The 25,824-nt window shown below is 37.9% G+C and overlaps 1 protein-coding gene across 2 annotated transcripts in view; it reads left to right on the forward strand.

The window, feature by feature from the left end:
* The window catches only part of LOC124555291 (organic cation transporter protein), a 656,605-nt gene that overhangs the window by 628,898 nt on the left and 1,883 nt on the right, over positions 1 to 25,824 (forward strand). For both annotated transcript variants that reach the window (XM_047129163.1, XM_047129164.1), the window contains exons 6-9: positions 11,367 to 11,535; positions 17,100 to 17,333; positions 20,397 to 20,611; positions 22,810 to 23,000. In XM_047129163.1, the coding sequence (XP_046985119.1) occupies positions 11,367 to 11,535; positions 17,100 to 17,333; positions 20,397 to 20,611; positions 22,810 to 23,000 (809 nt within the window). The remainder of the gene's footprint in view (positions 1 to 11,366; positions 11,536 to 17,099; positions 17,334 to 20,396; positions 20,612 to 22,809; positions 23,001 to 25,824) is intronic.

A 25,824-nucleotide genomic window follows, 5' to 3' on the forward strand; every position in this document is an offset into this window, starting at 1 on the left:
CCATATACCTTTCACAATGTGATGTATGAAGAGCTCAGTTGTCTAGTCAAACTGTGAATAGCTTCACGGCATTCTAACCAGTGCTTGGAAATCCTCATTATTGTTCTTTGAAAATATGATGTGGTCGGTCCATGTGACAGCTTCAAGACAACAGTTGATGTATATGTGATTGATACATATCCCATACCAGCCCTGATAAGTTGTTTTCATGTACAGCATGTGGTCACTCTTGCACAAATATTACTCCAGAGAAAGCACAGTTTCAGCTACTCATTGATAATGCATAACAAAAATTCATGATGATCAATACTCTCTACGGCTTGTACCAGTTTCATTAAGTCCTTAAGCACTGCAAGTGCACAGGTAACATTTCATTGGTTTCTGTAACATTTTCTGATGATGTAACTCATGGCACCCTTCCCTTGATGACACTACAGTTACAGGCATAGATCAGCACACCACATGATAGGTTTTCTTATTACTAAAGTGGACAGGTGAGCACTCCAACCCACAAAAATGCCAGATCTTCCTGCCAGATATTGAATATCTGAAGCACATGCCTTAAAAATTTCTGTCTAAAAATCATCTAACAATTTCCAGAATCTCCCAAGTTACTGAACTACAGTCCGACACTAGGAATAAAGAACAAAGGAGACCACTTACTGAAAAGTAGAAGCATCACTGAAAGGCACACACAAAACAGACAAAAAACTTTCTAGCTTTTGTAGTACATGCTTTGATAGATTATGCTGGGGTGCAGGTTGAGTCACATGGGGCAGGCAGGGGAAGACAGAGGAGGGAGGCATTGGGGGGAGGGTGGAGGGGGGAGGTAGCTAACAGCTTGGAGAGAGGCAGCCAGTATGGAGCACAGGTGACGGAGCCAGTGGAGGGTAGCATACGATGAAGATGAGGTGAAGAGATTGTGATAGGACAGAGGAATGGGAAGGTTTCCTCTAGATGGCCCAAAAAAAGGTTGGCATAGGAACATACCATGCAGGTATCCATGGTCATTTCTTCATCAACTTTCCACCATCCTCACCCATTTACCTCTAGGATCCCTTTTCATCACTGTTGCTGCCACCTCCCTATACACCAACAACCCTCATGCACATGGCCTTGCTGCTATCAAACATTACCTCTCCCATCATCCTTCAGGCTCCAAACCCACCATCCCTTATATACTTCATCTACTATATCCTGGACCAAAAGGTATAAAAACAAATCTGAGACTCAGCCATGGGCACCCACATGGCACACTCCTATGTCAACCTGTTTATTGTCTATCTAGAGTAAACCTTCCTAGCCCCCAAAACTCCCAACCACTAGTCTGGGCATGTGATTTGTTCACTGATGTTACCTTCATGATCTGGACTCAGGGCCAAGACACCCTGTCCACATTCCTTCACAATCTTAATTCCTTCTCTCCCATCTGCTTCACCGATCCTCCTCTGCCCAAGATACCACATCCCTGGATGTTGACCTCCACCTCTCTGATGGCTCCATCCAACCCTCTGTCTAACAAAACACAAAACCACCAACAATACCTGCATTTTGATAGAAAAAAAATCCATCCCATACAGTGTACCCACCAGTGGATGATGTATCTGCAGTGATGAGAACTCCCTTGCCCAGTATGCTGAATGCCTTCACAGACAGGCAATACCCACAAACCTAGTCCGCAAACAGATTTCCCATGCCATATCCTCACACACCACCAATCCTCCCACCACCTCCAAGAATCAGCTACAAAGGAGCACTCCCCCTTGTCACCCAGTATCATCCTTGAATGGAAAAACTGAACCATGTCCTTCACCAGGGCTATGATCGTGCCCTGAAAAGAGGAACATTGCACCAAAGATCTTTCCCACCACTCCTAAAGTGGGGTTCCATTACCCACCCACCCTGCTAAACATCCTAGTCTATACCTATGCCACGTCCACTCCCAACCCCCTGCTATAAGGATCATATCCTATGGAAGAACCAGATGCAAGACCTGCCCAATCCACCCACCCAGCACCTCCTACTCATCCAGTCCTGTCACAAGGTTATCCTGTCCCACTACTTAAAAGCCTTGTCATCTGTGAAATTGGCCATATCATAAAATACCAACTCTTCATGTCAGTATGACAACCAATCAGCTGTCCACTAGAATGAATGGCCACTGCCAGACTGTGACCAAGAACAAAATAGACACCCAATGGCACAACAAGCAGCTGAGCACAACTTGCTTGATTTCAATGGCTGCTTCATGATTCATGCCATTTGGAGCTTTCCCTCCACCAATTGCTTTTCTGAACTACTCAGTTGGAAGTTATCCTTGCAGCACATCCTTCAGTCCTGGAATTGTCCTGGCCACAATCTATATTAATTGGCTGTCTCCATACCATCCATCCATCTGTTCTATCACCCCCTCCAAATTCACCTCTCTGTTTCACCTTCATGGTGAGCTGCTTGCTACTGGCTTTGACTCCCATGCATCACATATCTAGCCTGAGCACCTGCCACCACTCCCTGCCACATTCCTAGTCAGCAAACATGCTGCCTCTCTCCAAGCTGCCAGCTACCATTACCCCCTGCCCTACACCAGTTCACCTGCTGAACTGCATTCCTCAAATTTTGCACCTAGCCACCACTGTGTAAGGACCTGGTGTGTGTGTGTGTGTGTGTGTGTGTGTGTGTGTGTGTGTGTGTGTGTGTGTGTGTGTACATGCATGTTTTTGTAAATGTGTTTGTTTTGTGTGTGTATTTGTACTCTAGCTCGAGAAAGGATGTGCTCTGAAAGCTAGCAACTTTTCTGTCTTTTTTGTATGTACCTGTCAATGACACTTCTCCTTTTCAGTGAGTGGTCTCCTTCACTCCTAAAGTATTTCTGTTAAAGAATTTACATCACTAAATAATAATCTGTGTCTCAGAAGGTGAACTCTTATGTTCAGTTCATCCCAGATGCTACTACAACTGCAGAATCACTCAGCTCACTACATAAGTTGGTAATAATATCTTTCAATCTGCTTGCACTCCTCACTTTAAGCAAGCCTTAAGCCATTTGATGAACTGTCAGTTGCAAGCACCATGTCTCAAGCACATCATCCCAGGTTGCTAACATATTCAGAGAATAGACAAATCAGTATATAGCCTTAGTATAGAACTACACACACTGTGTGGGTCACAACCCCTAATCATATAATCTTTAAAGCCCTCTCATCACTTCAAAACAAGTGTTCCTGAAACAGAGAAAGAAGTGTTATCAATCATTCATAGCATCTATAACTTTTATTACTATCTTTACAGGCTACCATTTGATCAGGTTAGACTGCAAGCCCGTCCCGACCACCATAGCCCTGTGAGCACAGTATGACCACAGCATTTAGCATTTGCTGTTAACCAATGAAAATTACAGCACTAATTTTAAATCTGCAGTGTGCCATGCCTCTACTAATACCTTTACTTGACTTCCTGTGGAGACTGTTGACAATATTGACTCTCTGATGGTAATCTGTTACCCACTGCAGGATCACCTGCTGTGGCACTCATAGACCGTCAGTTAAATGTCCAGTATACTACACTCTTTTGGATATGTGACATATGGCATCAAAGTCACACCCCTCATTTTAAGTGGCCATTCCCTGGCCAAACAATCTGCAAAACAATTCACCTACTGACCACCAGTGAGTAAGGATACAAACAAAGTTATCAGCCAGTGCTGTCCTTGCACATCTTCTGGCTGGAGCCACACACTAGTGGTTAACAACATGGTTGCTTCCACAATGTCATTGACAAGGGGAACTGGTAATAGGTCATTCTCTGATGTTGTCTAAACTTCTTGGGGTGAAAAAAGAGTGGAAATAAAGGACTCCTGTTTTGGCTTAGGTGCCAATACTGAATTGTTTTCAAGACAATGACACCCAAATTTTTGATGCCCTTTGGTCAATATGCACATGTGGTATTGAACGTAGCAAGCTGATAGTGTAGTGGCTAAGAACATAGCTATTGATTTTTATGTCCTGTGTTCAAATCCAATGTCAAGTGTTTCTTTTCTTTTTGACCAAAGAAATAAACATTTCATATCTTGCCAAAAATAGATTTTACAATAACATATTCTTATATAATTAACAGTAACAGAAAATGAAAAACATATAAATTCTAGTACTTCAATTTTTACTTTGAATTTTACTATTATACTTCAGGAGTATCAGTAGATTTCCCATGTTGAGCTCTATCATAAAAAAACATTCAAAATACAAAAATTCAGCACCACGAGCAATGTGCAAAGGCACATATGCTACAGTCACATTTTTTAGTGTAAATGTCATTAGAGAATGCATCCTTGTTAATGTTACCAAATACCTCATGAACTGGTGATAATTTTGTAACAAACCATACATTTTGAAGTATTTCCTCAAAAGCTAAAGCGTGCAATTGATTATGGATCAAGGCATGTATTTTAACTGCATTGCTTCTATATTGCAGGATTCTGTAGAGGTAATGCAGTTAAAGGCATGTATTTTAACTGCATTGCTCCTACATCGCAGGCTTCTGTAGAAGTAATGCAATTAAATACATGCCTTTATCCACAATCGATTGAAGGTTTTAGCTTTTGAGAAAATGGTTCAGTATGTATGGTTTGCTTGCCCTTTGCTGTTACAAACAGTTTTTGTTTGTCTCCAAGAAGTCAGTGGAAAATCTGATCCTTGAGTCCAATAAGACATATAACAGTTAATGAAATAGTATCAGAATGTGTAGAAAACAGCAACAAAAATCTGCAAAAGTTTCACAAGATACCTATCATTAGTTTTTTATGAAGTTTAGTTATTTAAAAATGGAACTGTTTCTGTATATTATTGATTCATGGCGTGGACAAAATCAGTCCCCTTATGCAATGGGCTGTTTGTTGATGAAATTGGAATATCAAGATGTTCATTAAGAGTAACTCCACCAAAGAGTATGCCATTCTGTCAACTCTGCAATTTACACTTTTACCAGTAGGCAAAGATTTCCTGATTGCAGGAATGCCACTTTCTTGTCACACAGCAGAGAGAAATCACAAGAAGAACTGAGGCAACTAAAATACACATTTTGATCCATAGTCAACTACACACTCCAGCTGTCAAGAATGTGCTTCGATATGTGTAGTTTGCCACAAAATTATCACTAGTTCACAAGATACTCAAAAGTGTTAATGAGGTTGCTTTTTCTAATGACATTTACACCTAAACATGTGACTGTCACATATGTACCTTCATACAGTGCCCATGGTGTCCCATTTTTTTGTACTTTGAGTGTTTAATGATAAATATTACCCTGGGGAATGCAGTGGTTTTTCTGATGTTACAGAATGTATAATACTAAAAAACAAAGCAAAAACTGAAATACTAGAACTTAAATGTTTTTAATTTTCAGTTACTGTTAATTATATACAATTTGTAGTGATTAACTCTATTTTTATCAAGATCTGAAATGCTTATTTATTTTGCCAATATTGTTGTCATACTTTTGTTACAACAAAACAAAAAAAGAATAATTAGATTGTATTTGAACAGGGGTGCAAAACTCTGAAACTATGCTCTTAGCCATTATGCTACGTGCTTGCTTAGCTCAATGTCATGTGCACATATTGATGAAGTGGTGTCAAAACTTTGAGTGTCATTTCCTCAAAAGCTTCCTGTTCTAATCCCACAAGAGAACACCACAGGATGACTGACACAACAAAACTTATCAATTTTTGAAAACAACTTACTGTGGATACACTGGCAACACAGTGGCTCAGAATAACTAGCCAGACCAGTTTCTGCACCAATGCAGGGTGAGGCTGCTCCTGTGACATTGAACCAGTGAGGGGTATGCACTCCAACAGAAATGCCACCAGAGCTGCTGCTGTATGCTGTGGAGGCATACACTCTTCATGTGGAGGCGCTGCCACAGGTGGAAGAGAAGGCTGGGATCCTAGCAGGTAGCCAGTCTCAGTGACTGGGATACCGGCAAACGTGGTGTTGTGCCCAGGATGGGAGTGAGTGGGTGCTCCCCCATACACAGCACTGATTTTGATGGCACTGGACCTCCCAGTCACCTGTTCACAGGGTGTATATGTGGTGGCCATTCCAGCATATGATGACTGCTGGTATCCAGTGGGACGCTGATGAAAACGATTTGCCTAGACTGCCACCCCTGGTGCAAAACCATGTACTCTGGAACATTGTGGCGGTCAATATCCAGGATGGAGAAAATGAAGCAGTGTCCATAGCTGGCGCCCATGGAGAAGCTCCTCTGGGCTATGGGAATCTATAGGAGTCATCTGGTAGGCTGCCAGAAAGAAAAATTAATGCTTATTTGAGGGGGACGTGTTGCAGATATTTTTTCATCTGGGTATTAAAGGTGCAAACCTCGTGCTCAGCCTCCCCATTAGATTTTTGGTGAACTGGAGGGGAGCAAACATGGTGAATACTTGACCATACACAGAAATTATGAAATGCCTGAGGCAGGAACTGGTGTCCATTGTCAGAAACAAGGGTAATTGTAAGATCTTCCAAAGAAAAAATTTTGGAGAGAGCTTGAATAATGGCCTCAATAGTGGCTGAGTGGCACAAGACCACATATGGAAAATGCAAAAATGCATCAATAACAATCAGCCAGATCATGTTGAGAAACAGATCTGCAAAATCAAGATGGAAGTGCTCCCAGGGCTGGGTTGCTGGAGACCACAGAGAGAACAATGACCTGGGAGCCACGGGTCAACTAGCACACTGGCAACAAGCAGCAACCAAGTGTTCCAGCTCTTGGTTGATGCTGAGCCAGTGAACATTTCTGTGAGCCAAGACTTTGGTATGGGAAGCACACCAGTGTCCCTCATGTAACAGCTGTAAAACTTCCCACCACAAACTCCTGTGAATGACCACCAAGTGAGCTGCATTGTCCATTGAGATGATAAAGACTTCATCCAAGACAGTGGTACAAGACAAAGAAGTTGCAAAGTAGATCAGAGAAGTGGCCCAGAGGATGAGAAAACCATTCCTGCTGGATGAGGCAGACTGTGTGCCTCAGGATGGGGTTGGCTGCTATTTCCTTGGCAAATTGGGCACTCATGGTCAGAAAACTGTCTACCACTCAGGAGGAGGAGACATGCAGATGAAAGCACATGAGCTCCTCTTGATCAAACTGGGGGCCAACAGGCAGCTGGGATAAGGCACCTGCATTGGCATGGTACCCCATGGGGCAAAAATGAATGCCTCAGTTGTGTTTGGAGAGGAAAAGGGCCCACCAATACAACATGTGTGCTGCCTTATCAGGCATCTGGATGGATGAACTGAATGACAAAAGTAAGGGCTTGTGGTCCATAATTAGATGCAAATTTGGTGCCACATAAGAAAATGTGAAATTTAGTGACCACATATTCAATGGCCAGACATTCATTGATCTGAGAATAGTAGACTGAGAGTTTTGGATGCAAATGCCAGTGTCTGCTCCAAGCCATCTGCAGTCCAATACAAGAGGAACACCTCATCACCATGGTGAAAGGCATCCATAGCCAAAATTAATAGTTTTATGGGATCAAAGGCAGCTAGACATGGAGCCAACCAGAGGTGTTCCTTCAGTGCGGTCAAGGTGTGGTCACACACCGGAGACCAGATAAAGGGAACACCTCTGCATAGGAGATGCAGTGAGTGCACAGTGGTGGATGGCTTGTGAATGAGCTGGTGGTAATAGGCAATTTTACCTAACAAAAAAGCCTTCAGTTCACAAAATGACAAAGGATGTGGCAGGTCTGTAACGGCACAAAGACTCTCCGTGGGTTGAATGCCCTGACTTGAGATAGCAGGGGCCAAATACTCAATGGATGGATGGAAAAGTTTGAAAAAAAGGGCCTGGAGGTTGTGCAGATGGTAGCTCATAGTACATCCTGTAATGACGATGTCATCCAGGTAAGTTGAAACAGTGTGGAATACTGGACATGACCTGTTCCAAACAGCATTGAGAAATTGTGGGGGCACTAACCACCCTGAACATCAACCATTGGTATTTATAAAGGCTGAATGGCATGTTAATGACCATGATATGCTTAGATTCATCATCCAGGGGTAAATGGAAAGATCACATTTGGAAGAGAACTGACCCCCTGCTAAGCATGTGAAAATTTTGTCAGGATGTGGCAACAAGTATATGTCGATCACAGACTGCAAATTCTTAGGGGCCTTAAGATCACCACAAAGGTCCAGTTTAGCAGATGGTTTCTTAACAGTGAAGGGGGTGTGGCCAATTCACTAGAGAAAATGAGAGACACAATCCCGTGAGAGGCAAGCTAGTCCAGCTCCACCTTGACGTGTAAGCCAGGGGACTCTATCTAGCATAAAAAAATGAAGGACAAGCCAACTGCTTCAAGGTTATGAGGACTTGGAAGTCTGTGAGCACCCAAGACCTCCCGCAAAGATATCCTGAAATTATGAACACAGAGATTCCAAAGACTGATAGAGGACCTCAACAGATACCAACTGTATTGAGTCGGTAACTGAAAAGCCAAAGGCATAAAAGACATCAAACGTGAAAAGATTTGCTGGGCTAGCATCATGAATGACTATAAAGGTAATAGGTTGAGTCACTGATTTATAGGTAACTTCCTCAGTGAACTGCCCAAGCAAACGGATTTGTTGTTTACCTTATCCCCTGAGGTGCCTGTTTCCCTGTGACAGCTGATGAGAGATGAGGTCTGAAGATCTTTGGGCATTAAGCAGAGAAACTACCATGCTGGTGTCCACCTCCAGATGCAGCTGCCTTGAGAGAACCTAAACTTCAATAAAAAACTTGTTGGGAACCAGCTCTGACCACAACACTTCCTGAACATCCATATTATGTTCTCTGATGCTGTGTTCTGTACAGCTGAGCAGTTGAGTGGCAGACTGCCACAGTGTGGCCTTTTTTCTGACACTTAAGACAGAAGGCGCAGATCAGTATGTCTGGACCAAACCAACACACATGATGGCAACTGCGGGTGGCAGGTGGAACAGTGTATACATGCTGTGCAGGAGCTGCTGAATCGGCCAGTTTGCAGTGCCATGATGTTGTCCTCCCCGAATACAGCCGGGCCTCCCTGCACCACTGTGACATTGCACCAGGCTTCCAGTTGCTGACCAGTGGCTTGTGAAACCTCATACAACTGTGCAAGTAACAAAACCTCTGGAGGGCCCATTACCAGACTTTCTTATCTGGGGTGGAGTGGATGATAACATCACGAACCATGTCTGCATTTGACTCTTTTGCCTTATCTGTGACAAAATGGCACTTGCAACTAAGGCCACCGTGGAGGGTCATGGCCCAGGAATGGTAAGACTGATGGTGCTGCTTCTTCCAATGGTAAAATTCAACCCTAGTGACCATGATGTGTATGCAGAAACAATAATATGAAGCCATCAATGAATGTTAGATGTCAAATGTCAAATGACAATGAGTAAGGCTCCTGCAATGGGGCCAACTGCTGGAATGCCTGATACAAGGTGGAAGAAATCCATGACAAAAACAGTACATGGCATACCTTTGCATCAGTAACACTGAAAGTATGAAAATGCTACTGTAGGTGGTGTTTGCATGCCTACCAATCTTCTGCCACTTTATTGAATAGCACAAACTGAGAAGAAATGGAGCAAGAGCTGAATTTTTGGAGAGCAACACCAGCAAAGCCTGTTACATGACAGTGATGAGGTCCATCTGTTCCTGCACCAACATATGAATCAGAGTCCCTATGCCGTGCCAAAATGTGGAAAGCAACTGTTCTAATCCTGCAAGAGAACACCACACAATAACTGATACAAATAACTTTATTAAATGTTGAGAACAATTTATTATAATGGGCACATTAGTCACATAGTGGCTGACAATAACAGTCTGATAACACATACGCAAAGGTAAACATGTAACTGAATTAAAGCTGGCTATACCAATCTCTAAAATCTATCTGCCAGCTGGTACAGTGCATGGACAAGACGCTGCACACACATCCACAAGTGGTGGTGTCCAACAGTTGTTGAACTTCTAGCTGCATCTGCCATGTTATGTGGCATGGCTTATTACTGCACACTCTGATCTGAGGTGTAGATCTATGTGGTTCACTACAGTTTTCATTCTTATTTCACCCTGCAATGTTTGGACTGCATCAGAGAGGGACATATAGCGGGTTCCCCTCATGAGACTACATTCATATGTAGGTTACAATCCGGTTTCCACATTGTGTGTGGCTTATTGTTTTGGGTGTTATATCACACCACCCCTTTTAAATTGTCTGAAATGTCCACTTTAGTGCATGGCACACTGCAGAGTAAAAGTTTCATTCTGCAACCAATTCTTGGGCTCTGACTAAGCTATTCTATCTCACACCTTTAGTCTAAGTTTGATAATAGAGCAGGAGAGAAAGAAGACCCTTGAGTTTGAAAGTGTAACAGAAAGATACTAGTGACTTGAAGAATTGGTTCAGTCTGTGAGATATGCTTAGATGCCCTAAATGATAGAGTATGGCCCATGAAAGACAAATATCTCATTTCCAGTCCCAGACTACAAACAGTATTAATTTATCATGAATTAATTCCACTGTACATTTGGCTCACTCTACAAATTTCTAGTTATTCACCAATACTGTATTTCACTGTTGGCAGAGTTAGTTAATTCTTTGTGTGACATTTTCTTTCACTATTTATCCACAATAAATGTCTTCCTTATTTATTGATAGCTGTTAAACTATATTTGTTATCTAATGGAATCTAAAAAGGGCCTTTAATGATTTTCAAGACCCAAAGAGAAATGAGAAACAAGAAAACAACAATGTGGTCCATGAAAGTGGTAATAAGTCCACATTTCGGATTCATAAAATCCTGTAAAAGAAATGTTGGCAACTTATATTGTAAGTCATAATCACTGAATTTTCATAGGTTTTCATGCAAGATTACCAATTATTAAATGTCAAGTAAAAGTAGCAACAAACTTTTGATACAATTATAGTGTCATATTACTGTTCACAAACACAAGAATGATATCAGCACAAACTAAAGCTACTAAAACTGCAATAATGGCAATAAATCAACTGCTGGGAAATTAACATTGTTTTTCTTCTAAATAGTGTTTATGTTGTAGTGAGTTTAAAATGCCTGGAAGACATGCCTATAATGTTACACAAATATTTTGATGTGTGTAAATATCAATTCAGATCAAAACATAAAACAGAATTTCTATAAATTATTTTGTACTTTAGCATCTATACATCTTTAATGGCTTCTTCTACTCTCTATTCTCTACCACATCTAAAATCTTGTATGTTTATATGTTTATTGGGAATGTTCTTATGCATTTTTAATTTAGCTATATTGCTGAAACTATTTTTTCCTCTTTATCAGCAATGGAAATAGTTGGCCCATCAAAAAGAACCATCTGTGGGGTAACATTCCAAGCCATGTTTGCTGTTGGTGTTATGATGGTTGCATTTTGGGGATATTTTATAAAAGACAGCACACTGCTTCAAGTTATATATGGACTACACAGTACAATTCTCATTGCACACTGGTGGTAAGTGCAGTCTAATTTCTGCAAGACCAAAAAAAAATACATTACAGAAAATTTTTCTATTTTTACTATCAATACATTATAGGTGTAAATGAGTAAAATAACTTAAGTTATTTGAAAATAGAATTTAGATCAATATTGGCACCAGTTTCTTTGTTTGTAAACAAAGTTATAAATATAAGTACCAGGATTATGCTGCTTCAACTACTTTTGCAGCTTTTCTCACTTTCATATGGGGCTTGTCTCCAAATATTCAAGTATTATGTGCAGAAAACAAATAACTTCAACAGTTACATGGTGTTTATAAATAATGTTACTAAACAGGAAACAAATACAAATACTTGGTTCTACTGAGTAGATTGTCTTAATTTCTGCTCCAAACTTATTTTCTCATTTTATTATTACAAATTAATTTTGAAATTATAATGTTAATTTTATCTGTTCAGTAATAATCTGCATCTTCTCTGCTACACTTCATTGTATTCATTTTCTGTTTGCCACCATATACAGTTATTCCCACATTTCTGTTTTGTCTATACAAAATGTGCCACTGCAATAAACACAATCAGCTGCTTCATGTGTCCTTCTCTGACATAGATTTTTGGAGTATCTGTCAACTGCCTTAGACACTAATGATTGTGCAAGTGCAGCATCCAAAAAGAATAGCTTGTATAAATACAAACTAAAGTGATGTGTAGAGCAGTGCACTTGTACACTTGTAATTAGTGGTTAGGATAACATTAATTACACCAAGCTCAATTGGTGAAGAACCAACAAACAAAGAGGAATTGTGAAAGCAAGTGTCAGTATGCCTTGTACACATTAAAGTGTACAACATAAGCAAGTATTAAATGCCAAACTGAACTGTAAACGTAACCAGAGTGGCAGTACCATTGTGTTTATGGCCAAGAAACAGGGGAAGGAAGTAGTACTAGTGCTCAGTCCAGTATTCTTGCAAATGGAGTGGTTTAATGTGCTACAAGTTTATACCCTGAATGGCTCAACAATTAAACATTGACCTGCACTTCTTCATAACAATACTGCTCACATACTCTAAGAACATTTAATTAACAGCATAACATATATGAATCATCAATTTGTCTGAATAAACAACAAATGTGTAACATTATCCTATTTATCTGAGCTAATATGCCTCTGGTAACCTGCATCTCTGTTGAATCTGGCTGAAAAGTAATTGGCGAAAGTAGACTATTTCATGTGACATTTTCCACTCCAGGTTTACAGTCCAAAACGCTTTAATGGCACTTTGATATCCAATAACCTAATGTTTATTGCCAAATCAAGTCTCATTCACTCTAATTTAAGCACAGACAATGTTTCATCCACATACTACACTCAATTGATGACCTATAAAGACAAAGGCTGTTTGAGTGCACTAATCTAACATAAATGCCCTGATTCACAATAAGTCATTTGTGGCAAGGGAATCATTAACACATTCATCAATTACACTGACCTTTCAGGTAGCTATTCATATCAAAATAAAATGATATGCACAGTAAACATAATTTGGAAATAACACAGTTCACAATTTGATACTATTGTCACAGTTTGCAGAAGGGATTATTAGAAGGTTAACACATTCCATGAAACTAATTACAAGTTCACAGTCAATCAAATGAAACAGTCGCTGAGTAGCCTCATGGACATGGATTTTAGCTAAAACTCAGCACACTGTACAAGTTGTAATTTGCGTTAACTCATCTGTGGTACACTGCGTTAATTTGAGGCACTGATCTTGCTCACATTATTCACATCTGCAGACTGATTAAAATGGCTCCCAGCAGGCTTCCTTTTGTAAGATTCCAAAAATTAGCAATAAATTCAGCTATGTTCATTTGCTGGGTTTTTACAAGTTACAGTTAAAGATTGCTGTTTCTGAATAACTGAATAGTGGAACATGATATTTTTACTGGTGACTTTTTAGATAAAACAGTTATTGCTGGTGAATTATGCTGCCTGTTTTACCAAAATTTGGTATTCTGTTTCAGTAACAATGTTTTAGATAAGACTGTTAATTACTCTGAAACCAAATGAGGGCAAAAGCTACTATCATATCTCCAACATTAGCAGTATAAGTGCTATAATTATTTATCTCTCTTTTTCCTCTTCTCTCTGAAAGGTAGTAACTGGGTATATGTTCACATGTGAACAATGATACCAAAGTTTGCAATTACTGGTATTTGTAATTAGCACAGTTTTTTGGTAAACTATCTAATTACATCAACAGATTCTGATTAAGAAAATGATGGTACTGGTTAATAAAGTCAAGTTGGCTAAGGCCTGAGTTGATATTTGAGAATTTAGTAGTGTGCACAGACCATATAGGTGATAATATGGAAGATATCTGCAAATAAATGAATGAAATAAAATAAAATAAAAATTTGGTAGGAAGGAAAATGTAACAGGGGGGAAGAATCCATCTGCTTTGTTACAACTGTCTAAATTCTGTTGCTTCATTTTTTCATTACAAACTAATTTCATCTACCTTTTGTGAAACTAAGTTGTCTTGTTTGTATACACGATGACTCATTTATTCTGGTAGCCTTTAAAACCAAATCCCATTGATAAAATAATTTTTCCCAAAGTTTGCTTACTAATCTCTAAGTCCATTTCTGAGCAACAAAAGCTGTGAATTTTCTGCAAAGTTGTTATTTCTTTCTGTTGATCAAAGTATCACAAATAGTATTTTCTAATAACACATTTATCCATATCATCAATGAGATACTTTTTGTGTGTGCAGTGCTTCTAGATACTTCAGTCCCCCTCCACTTCACATCATTCCTACCCACTGTCATTTGGACACAATTTACTTGCACAACTTTAACATTTTCATTGTACATTCTGTCTCCATTACCATCAGCACTGTCAAACATTTCTTCTTATAACTATCTCTAAATTTAATGCCATTGAGACCAAACCATAGTGACTGCCACTGAAACATTTTGTTCGATAACTTTCAATACTTGCACGGAGAAGTAGTAAAGTACACAATATTCAACTGGAACATAGCTGCACCTACTCATGTGACTAATAAGGGAAGGCCACAACATTGAGATCACACATTGACTTCAAACTTTGTACACTTTTAGTAGGCCATTGAAACGACATAATGTGCAAGTAGCAAGGTGTACTACTCTGGCAGTTCTGAGAAAAGTGCAAGAAGAGTTTTACACATCTATTAAATAAATGATGTATTTGTGCACAGGTGCCAGATGTTAATATTCATGTTAATATGTTTGAGCTTTGTAAAATGTACGTGTATGAGGAGATGGTTCAACTCCTGCTCAAACCTTTGTTTTTGTAGTACAAGTGTAAATTCTGTGATATTCAAAAAATTGCACCTACACTATTTGTTCTTGCTGCATTAGCAATATCCCACCACCATGCAGATTAACTGCTAAATGGGGCCTGCCTCTGTGTCTGCAGCTCAAAGTGTCAAGGTGCAAAGTAGTTCCAGGTACCCTACCAGATTGCATGTATAAGGAATTTTGCAAATTGCAACAGGCATACATTTTCAGGAAAACTCCACATGACACTTCATTTATTTGTCAATAGCTATAAATGTGTTTGTTCTAATAATTAAATTTAATTAAAACTAGTAAGTAGTCAAGTAACATGAAATTCACTAAAACTTCATGCAAATACACATGATGCTTTTTTTAAAATTCTGTTACCTCTCATATGTCATAAATTAAATAATATGACTAGTGATGAAAAAATATAGATTAAAAATTAAGACTGAACCATCAGCTTATGATGCTCAGATGCTAAACACTTGCCCACCATGAACTCTAATGTCTGGCCCCTACACGCAGAAATATCAGTTACATAATAGATGCATAAAACTTCTCTTGCAATTTTCTCAGGATTGTCAGATTAGTGCACCCTACTACTTGCACATTATGTTGTGTTAATGGCCTACTAAAAGCGTACAATGTTTGAAGTAAATCTGCATTCCCAACGTCATGGTCTCCCCTTGTAAGTTAGTTCCTGCTGCAGGCTGGTCTGCAGTTTGCTTGTCAAATAATAAATACGTTTACAAGGGGCACAATTGTATGTCTCTCGGAAATAGGTTTGTCACATCATAGGAACAGCCTTGGGTGGCTAGGCTGTATGGAATGGAGCCCAGCCACCCATGGCTGTCTCATCGGTAGTAAGGAGCAATCCTTCTCGAAATGTACTGAGGGTCTCACTGAGACCATAATTACCCCCCCAACTTTGTACATAAACAGATCTCTCATGCCTTATCTTTCCAGTCTCCTACCCCCTCCCAAAGTCGCACCATCCAGCCACAGAGAAGCATTCCCCTCATGACTCAGTACCACCCAGGACTGTAGCAACTAAATTACATTCTCTGGCAGGATTTCAACTACCTCTTGTTGTGTCCTGAATGAGAAATTTGCAACATAATATCCTTCTCACCTCTCCCACAGTGGTATTCTGCCACCAACCAAAACTACACATTATCCTAGTCTGTCCCTACACAACCCATGCTCCCAACCCCTTGCCTCATGGCTCATATCCCTGTAATAGATCTAGATGCAAGACCATATATCCTTCCACTACCACCTACTCTAGTCCAGTTTCAAACATGACCTATCCCATCAAAGGCAGGGCTACCTGTGAAATCAGTCATGTGATCTACAAGCTAAGCTGCAATCACTGTGCTGCATTCAACATGGGCATGACAACCAACAAGCTGCCTGTCTGCATGAATGGCCACCACAAACTGTGGCCAAGAAACAACTGGACCACCCTGTTGCTGAGCATGCCATCCAACATGACGTTGTTCATTTCAATGACTGCTTCGCAGCCAGTGCCATCTGGATCCTTCCACCAACTCTAGTTTTTCTGAATTGAACAGATGGGAACTCTCCCTGCAGTATACCCTATCTTCCCATAACATTTCTTGCCTCAACCTTCATTAGTCATTGTCCTTACCCACCTAGCCCCTTCCCTCCCATTCCAGCACTACACAGCCCTCTATTCCACCAATGCTCACCGTCTGTATATTTCTCTCCTTTTCCTCTACCCCTGTGTGTGTGTGTGTGTGTGTGTGTGTGTGTGTGTGTGTGTGTGTGGTTCAAAATGGCTCTGAGCACTATGGGACTCAACTGCTGCGGTCATTAGTCCCCTAGAACTTAGAACTAGTTAAACCTAACTAACCTAAGGACATCACAAACATCCATGCCCGAGGCAGGATTCGAACCTGCGACAGCAGCGGTCTTGCGGTTCCAGACTGCAGCGCCTTTAACCGCACGGCCACTTCGGCCGGCTGTGTGTGTGTGTGTGTGTGTGTGTGTGTGTGTGTGTGTGTGTGTGTGTGTGTGTGTGTGTGTCATCTCCACTGTATGTTGAGTGACAACTATCCTTTTAATAATATAATTTCAGTAATATGTGGCCTAGTTGACTTTGCAGTTGTTGGAAGTCTTAGTCCATTTCATTACTTTCTTTTCTACTAGAATTTACCTCTAAGCATATAGGACTCCTTATGTAGCTCAGTTTTTTTGGAGAATGTCTGAGAGCTCATTTTTATTTTTCAGGCTTATTGATGAATCGCCTCGCTGGTTATGGGCTCAAGGGCGAGTCACTGAAGCAGTGAAGATCGTTGATCGTGGTGCACAAGTCAATAGCAACTCAGAAAAAGTGGATATAGCACACTTCGTTTCTAAAGGTGCACTGTCTGCACAGAAGCAAGAAACTGTTGCATATAGCCTATTAGATTTGTTCAAAACGCCAAATCTCAGAAATAAAACACTCAATGTTTGTCTCAACTGGTACGTAATCTTATCAAAATAATTTCTACATTTTCCATGATTTTTTTTATTGACATAACTGAAATTATGTAGTACATTTGAAAAGAAACAACAGTTCTCAAATGACTGAGGTTTTTTTTTTTTTTTTTTTTTTTTTTTTTTTTTTTTTTTTTTTTTTTTTTTTTTTTTTTTTTTTGCGTGTAAAAGGAAAGAATAAAGTGTATTACAGCATAGTATGGGTTAATGTTCAAGAAATGGGAGGAACATTCCCAACAATACATTAGATTAAAAGAGATACTCTGTTTATTTTATAGACCAATTGGGATGAGATCCTTCTTGATGTGGGACATAATACAAAATAAAATGTGAAATACAAAAATTAACATGTTTATATTAATATTCATGACAAACTTATTTAGCACAACAGAAGCTAAGAAATCTTCAACTGTGGAATTCACTTTAATTCACAGTTTAATACAATTGACATAAACATATAAATCCACAATTACTTAAGCACTGTACATAAAATAATTCCTTGTCTTTTTTACTTGCACTGGTAATCTTTACGGAATTAAGATGTGTAGAAGTCGTATATTGTATAGCAGTAACATAGTGACATCATTAACATTATAAACAATAATTAGTTTTATTACAAAATTAATTGATGAACTGAGTGGTTACCATTGAAACTGCCTGTACCTTGTTAGCAGACTCCTCATTATGGTTGCTAACAAGTTACTGAAAATTTTCTTTACTGGCAATCAGACATCTTGTCTGGAATAAAAGCAAGCACCCTTAACTACTCCTTGTGATAATTCTGTGAACTGAACTGATGTTTTTGGAGACTGTATATATTATTTAATGTAAATCCAATTGATTAACTGATGAATAAACACAGTGTCAAGCAGTAATCACTATACCCACTTCTCTGAACAGGTTTGTGAACAGTGTAACATCATGAAGAAAATGTGAAAGTTGTTTGAAATACAAAGAATATTTGAAGCATATAAATGATTAGGATTTTGAACCAATTAGTCTACATATGTGCTGATCAGCTTCCTCACAAGAACCATGGAGACACACAAACTGTTGCACAGAGAGAGTTCAACATTTTGCACTAGTGTTACTCAGAGGGAAACATTACACCACCGAGCGAGGTGGCGCAGTGGTTAGACACTGGACTCGCATTCGGGAGGATGATGGTTCAATCCCGCATCCAGCCGTCCTGATTTAGGTTTTCTGTGATTTGCCTAAATTGCTCCAGGCAAATTCTGGGATGGTTCCTTTCAAAGGGCACGGGCGACTTCCTTCCCCATCCTTCCCTAATCCGATGAGACTGATGACCTAGCTGTCTGGTCTCCTTCCTCAAAACAACCAACCAAACTTTACACCGCAGATCAGTACGCCTCATGCAGAATTTTTTTTTTTTTTTTTTTTTCACAGAATTGTAGAATTTGAAATAAGTAAATGGGGATGCTTCATGCATGTAATTTGTGTATTTTATCAAATCAGAGATACAGCCAGTTACAATGAGTTCAACAATACAGTGCATGGCATGCCAATTGGTAAAGAACAGAAACTTCCAATAAGTCTTGCTTCCTTGTGAACTGTAGTAATGACCCCATGTGATACTGTAGAGGTGAAAACAATCTCCCAATGGGCATTATTCAATGTCATACTAAATAAATGCTTCACATGATGATGTGGGGCACTACTAGATATCATAGCCACCTTTTTCATACTATTGATGCAACTTATTTGAAGGAATGTTGAAGAATTCTTTTCTGGGCAACAGATACCATTTCTTTCTTCATATACACATATCTAACTTCATGCTCATCCTCGAAAGAGGGTGCATTACTTCATATAGTTTTCAATGATCCTGTCATCACCATTTACCAATATGTACTATGACTCATCAGACCAGGCAACATTTTCTCACACTTTGGGCGTCCAGTGATAGTGTTACTGTTCCCAGGCTAAAGTATGTGTTCCCTGTAACATGTGATGAGCATAGGTACTGATGTGGGACTGTAGTCTCTGATTTCTATAATGTGAAACTGGTTCTGGATTGTATGGCAACTCACTGGTTGCTGTTGACCAGCACTGAAGTTATAATTTACTGTTATGACCTCTCTCTCTTCTGTTACACTATCTGTAGTTGATGGCAACTCTTGTTATTAACATGCTGTTGCATATGGTAGTTGATATGTCTAGAGGTAAATCTCCTCAAAGTAAGGTATTTGTGGTGCAGCATTGACAAGATGACACATGAAAATCACAGTGACAGCTTGATCTTAGAGGTGGATTGTCCCATGCACAGGCACCTGTGATTTGGTGACAATCGACTGTTGTGATATCATACCTCTTGCCAATTTTATGTCTGACTATCATGGCAAAACCACTACAAAGTCTGATGAACTCCCACTCACATTATATGCAAGTCACTATAGTGACTGGCACATTCTCTTTCCAATACAGTAACTATATCTTCTTCAGTTGCTGATGAGTGTAATGTAAAATTCTGAAAAAAATGTTTCAGTAAATGAAGCAACTAAAGAAGACTGAGGCTTTCATTAAGGACTAGGAAATACACTGAATCTCTTAGAAATATAACACAGACACCTACTTAAAAGTAGCATTTCATACAAAATTATAATTATTTTCCAAAATTAAATACAATTATTATTTATTATTAAGGAATTACAAGCTACATAATCTCTTTGCTGCTGACATAATGTTTCCCAAACTTGTCTGTTTTTACAATGTTCTCTCCAATGAGAAATTTGCAAGTAAATTTAAGTTCTATTCCACATCATCTTAGAATCTCATTCTCTTGCTACATTGTCAGGTTCTTCAATTAGGCCATAGAGTTCTTGTTTATCGTTTGGATATGCCAGTCTCCAGTGGTATGGTCTTTCACTGCTCCAAACATTTTTCTCTGGAATATTCTGCTTGTGGATGCATATTTTGGTTTGAATACAGATATTACCGTTCTTTTAGAAATTTCATAATGCATAATTCATTTAAATACAATGAATCACAAAAATATTATCTGCGAGGTCTATGGTCTCTGTTTTGCAGGTTTGCTAATAGCCTGGCATACTATGGTTTGTCCCTGAACACAGGGAATCTTGCAGGAAATCCATATTTAATTTTATTCATTCTTGGGTTGGTAGAAATACCCAGTTATATCATGACTATTTTGTTGATGGACCGTACTGGAAGACGTTCGCTTATAAGCTCACTGATGCTGCTGGGTGGGATATGCTGTATCATAGCATGCTACATTCCACAAGGTATGTCAACAGTGTTTTCTAAATTTCTCTATTCACAAAAGCAAATACATTATATTCTATTTGCTCAGAGTATATACTATAGTATATAACATAACCCAATGTCCATAAATCTAATGTAGTTACACAGGGTGCTCAGAAACAGTCTGGAAAGCTTGTAAGGTTGTTGCAGAGTAGGTTGTGCTGAGAAATAACTGTTAAGAAAAAAAATTGATATGCTACACTTTTTCTGAGTTAATTAGCACTGGAGTTAGCCAATCAAGTAGTTGCACAAGCAAATTGAAGTGGCCCACCAGGAACAGTTTCACCGGATGTGTTCTTCCTTTGGTTTCCTAAAACTGAACAAGAGAGCAATACAAAAACTGGATATGAGATGGCAGTAAGGATTGAACCCAAACAAAAGGCTGGTGAGCCACTTGAAATTGCATGTATAATGGCCTGATTGGCTAATTTCAATGTTGATTAACACTGAAACAGTGCAACATATGGAATTGTTTTCTTAGCAATTAGTTCTTAGTATGACCTACCCTGTAACACTCTAACAATTTGTACATAATGTTTGTGATCATCCTCTATAATGTATAAGGTAGTTACTGGTGCCCTAATGTATTAGCAAATTTATGCAAGATCAGAGAAACTTGTCAGGTCTTATTTTTTTTAATCCTGGCCAACAGTCTGCATTTCATATAAAATTATTCCATACTTTGCTATAACAACTATATGAATAATGTAAGAGTATTATCATTTTACATTATAACAGTGGTAGTGAAAAACAAAATACATATTATGAAAGAAAGTAAGAGATTAAAAAGAGAAAAATAAGAGGAAAACTTGGAAAAAGAGTTAATAATGGTAACATACACAAACATTAACCAGTGCTTGAAAATACCATTTGGTCTATCAATAAAAGTGAAAAATATAAAATGTATGCTTCATTTTGAAAAACTGGCAAGAAGAAATACACATATTAGTGGTAAACATGATATCTAATTAAGAATGCTTTGTTAAGAGGGAAATAGAGCAGTTAACAAATTAATATGTCTCAAGTAGAGTGCATTCGTTTTCAGTTATATTTCGAACCTGAGGTGCAAACATAATAAAAACCATGGAGCAATAAGTTCCAGAACATGGCAAGAAACACCTTTTTCACTTGAATTTGTTATTTTCAGCTGTTTTACTTCTAATTTTCCTTAGCAGTATTTAGGCATTTTCACCAGTTCTAAGCTATATTCCTACTTCTTGGTGTTCACTCTAGATAGTGGATATTTTACAGATATTTATAACTATGTTGCAGAGCACATTTTGAAACCTAGCAGTCAAGCTATACTGTTTGCTCTGCAAATTCACGTCTTTCTTACTTTTCTTATTCCTCCATGATTCCCGCGCCTTTAACATCATTTACTTAATCTCAGATTCCATAGTTCTTTGCAATTATTAATATAACTATTATTATTATTATTATTTAAATACTTAATTACACTTCAGCTTTCTCTTAGCTGCTTATTGCTGTAACACAGGAGACAACTGGGAACATCATTTTGATCTTCCAAAGACCATTTGTATCCATAGTCAATACACTGGTTTACTTTTAATTTGTGTTTATGACTGTGTATATTCTACTGCTACAGATTTTAGTAAAGTGATTTTACTGTATGGTTTTCTACAAATTCTTGTATTTGAAACACATTTTGAATTTCATTGCTGATAGTACTCAAGTAAATCATACATTTATTCTATCACTACACACCATTTTAAATGGTCAGTCATATATCAACCAGTTCAGATTGACCACAAAAAGAACTGTAGTAGATGGGTATGTCAGCAAATAAATTGGCTTTCTTTTTTTGATATATATTTTTTATTTGAATAATTTTGAGGTTAGTTCTAATTTCCTCTGATAAAATAAGGGACTGAACAATAAGTAAAAACAAACAGAATGGCTTTCAGTTTATAGCAGCAGATGAATAAGAGTAACATTAGGAACTATTTTATTTTTTAAATATGAATTGATCATTGCAGTGCCATTTAATTTCAGTCTGACAACTGAGAATTACAGTGATTTTTTTGTAGAAAATGATAATTTAATTTTTAGAAACTATTCTGTTATTGCATTTAAAAGTTTTCTTAAATGATAGCCTTCATACAGAGTTATATTATATTTTTCATATAATTTTAATGTGAATTATTTATTGTACTTCCAGAGACAGCAACAGGAAGTGTTTCTGCAGTTACAGTAGTTATGCTTGGAAAGTTTTTCATAGCAGGATCATTTGCTATCATCTACAACTATACAGCAGAACTTTTTCCCACAGTAGTGCGCAATACAGCATTGGGTGTTGGCAGTATGTGTGCACGTCTCAGTGGTGCTTTGACACCTCTAATCACACTTCTGGTGAGTTACTCATAATGCAATGGAGAAGCAAACAGTCCCTCATTTTGCTATATAATGTTCTGAAACAGAATTGTCTGTGTAATTAGCAGTTTAGATCTATAACAGAGCAGTGTTTCACATTTTGAAGCATCGGTCATGTCAAACCCAACACACACTTTTCTCATATGATATACTGAAAGCTTTGGACCAAGTCAGTCACAACGATACAGTATTTGTTGATTTCCAAAAAGCATTTCAATTTGTACCATACCTACACTTCTTGTCAAAAGTACAATCACATACTGTCTCTAGCAAAATTTGTGACTGGTTTGAGGACTTTTTGATATGGAGGATGCAGCATGTGATCTTGGATGGAGAGTCATCATCAGATGCAGAAGAAACTTTGGGTGTGCCGCAGGGAAGTGTGTTGGAACCCTTGCTGTTCATCTTGTATATTAATGACCTTGCAGAAAATGTTAATAGTAAACCCATACTTTTTGCAGAGGATGCAGTTATCTATAATGAAGTACAGTCTGAAAGAAGCTGCATAAATATTCAGTCAGATCTTGATAATATTTCAAAGTGGTGCAAATATTTGGAAACTTTCTTTGAAAATATAAAACTGTGCACTTCACAAAATGAAAAAACATACTGGTAGTATCCTATGGCTATATTACCAACGATTCCCTGTTGGAATCAGCCAACTCATACAAATACCAAGTATAACACTTTGTAAGGATATGAAATGGAATGATCACATAGGCCCAGCTGTGGGTAAAGCAATTGGTAGACTTCCATTTGTTGGCAGAATACTGATGAAGTGCAGTCAATCTTCAAAGGAGACTGCTTACAAATCACTTGTGTAACTGGTTCTAGAGTGTTGTTCCAGAGTGTGGGACCTGTATCAAATAGGACAATCAGGGGATACTGAACATATACACAGAGGGGCAGCATGAATGGTCACAGGTTTGTTTGATTCATAGGAGAGTGTCTCAGAAATGCTGAAGAAACTGAACTGGCACACTCATGAAGATAGACATAAACTATCAAAGGAAATCTGCTAACAAATTTCAAGAACAGGCTTTAAACTATGACTCTAGGAATACACTACAGGCCCCTACATATTGCTTACACAGAGATCATGAGGATAAGATTAGAATAATTGCACAGTGCACAGAGGCATTCAAACTAGCATTCTTCCCACACTCCATATGTGAATCGGATGTGAAGAAATCCCAATAATTGGTACAAGGCATTCATCCTCTGCTGTTCACTCCACAGTGATTTGCAGAGTATATATGTAGATGTAGCTCTGACAGTTAATTCTACATAAGTCATATTAGATTGTTGTATACTGAGATTTCTGAATAAATCAGCAGCAAAATTTAGTATCAAGATATCACAGCACCATAGAAATAAGTCTAGATAGTTTAAGCCACATTATTCAACATAACTTTCTTCACATTTCATTAACAGACAGATAGGTAAAGGGTCAAAATGTAATCAAAGAAAAAGGTTGCTAATAGACTCTGTAGACTCCCTTCTCCTAATTAGAAACTTAATTAAAATTTTTTAAACATTCAACTACTTCCACAAATTACACAGTTCATTTTACAAGTTGTATAAATTTCAGTAAGTGAAGTGCACTTCTAGTAAGCACATTAATATTTTGCCACTTATTAATTCAAGCAGGGGCAGAATGTTTATAAAAGAATTAATTTTTTATACTCATCTTTCTTGAAGGTAGTGGTAAATAATTTACATCATTGTCCAGCAGGTCCCAGGTACTTATGTTTACTTAAATGAAACATATAGTTGTTTGTATCTCATTATTTATTCTCTTCCATATTTTGGCTTGATATTTTCACAAAATTTTTCAAACTCATTTCCACTACAATGTTGATATTGGTCCATAACGAAAGACAAGAGTAATTGACTGATCAGATCTCACATTGTTTACATGAGGTTACAAGAACTTACAAGAAATAAGTAACCAATTCTTTAGCATGCTATGAGGTTATTTGCAGATTATGGTTTGGCTCATGAATTTACTAAAACGAAACAAAAAAACTTTTTGAACTATCATAAATTTTCCAAAACAGAAGTGAATTACAGTAAATGTGAATATATTGTGAAACTGTAATAGAAATGCAAAAAATTATTTTCTTTTCTTTACATTAAATTTTAATTTATAATGGGATGTTCAAAAAAATGGTGACTTTTTAAAATTAAAAATTTCAGTTGAATTTCTTTAAATAAAATGTTTTTTTTAAAGTTGATTATGTCTTGTGTATATGTCAGATAATAACTAAAAGAAATGTTTACATTAATCACTGTCAATTCAAAAGGAAACATTTAATTTATATAACCAAATGTACTACATATCACAAAACCATTTATGTATCAGACTGTGAATTTAATCCTCAGTATCATACACTTCACAACAGAAATTTAGCCTATCCCCTAATGCTTTACAGCCCACAGAGCTTTGTGTGACTTTTCATTTGGTGTAACATGTTCAATTATTTATAAAAGATCCTGTAAAGCAATTATTTTAAAAAGGTATATTGATTTCAGAATGAATGAACTATCAAAGTGTGTTTTATTGCTGTGCTAATTTTATCAGAATTCTGACACCAGTTTTGCAAGCTTCATTTCAGTAGTGATAACATAAAATGAATCTAAAATTCTCTGTTAATTACATCATATTCAATTGCAAATAACATTAACTTCATAGAAAATTTTGAGTTTAATATGGTTCATATGCTTCTGAATTTCAATATATTAATCACACTACACATATGACCTAATAAATTATATGTAAGTATAATATGATATTCTCTAT

This window comes from Schistocerca americana, chromosome X (genome assembly GCF_021461395.2).
Source record: "Schistocerca americana isolate TAMUIC-IGC-003095 chromosome X, iqSchAmer2.1, whole genome shotgun sequence".
NCBI classification, from domain to species: Eukaryota; Metazoa; Arthropoda; class Insecta; order Orthoptera; family Acrididae; genus Schistocerca; species Schistocerca americana.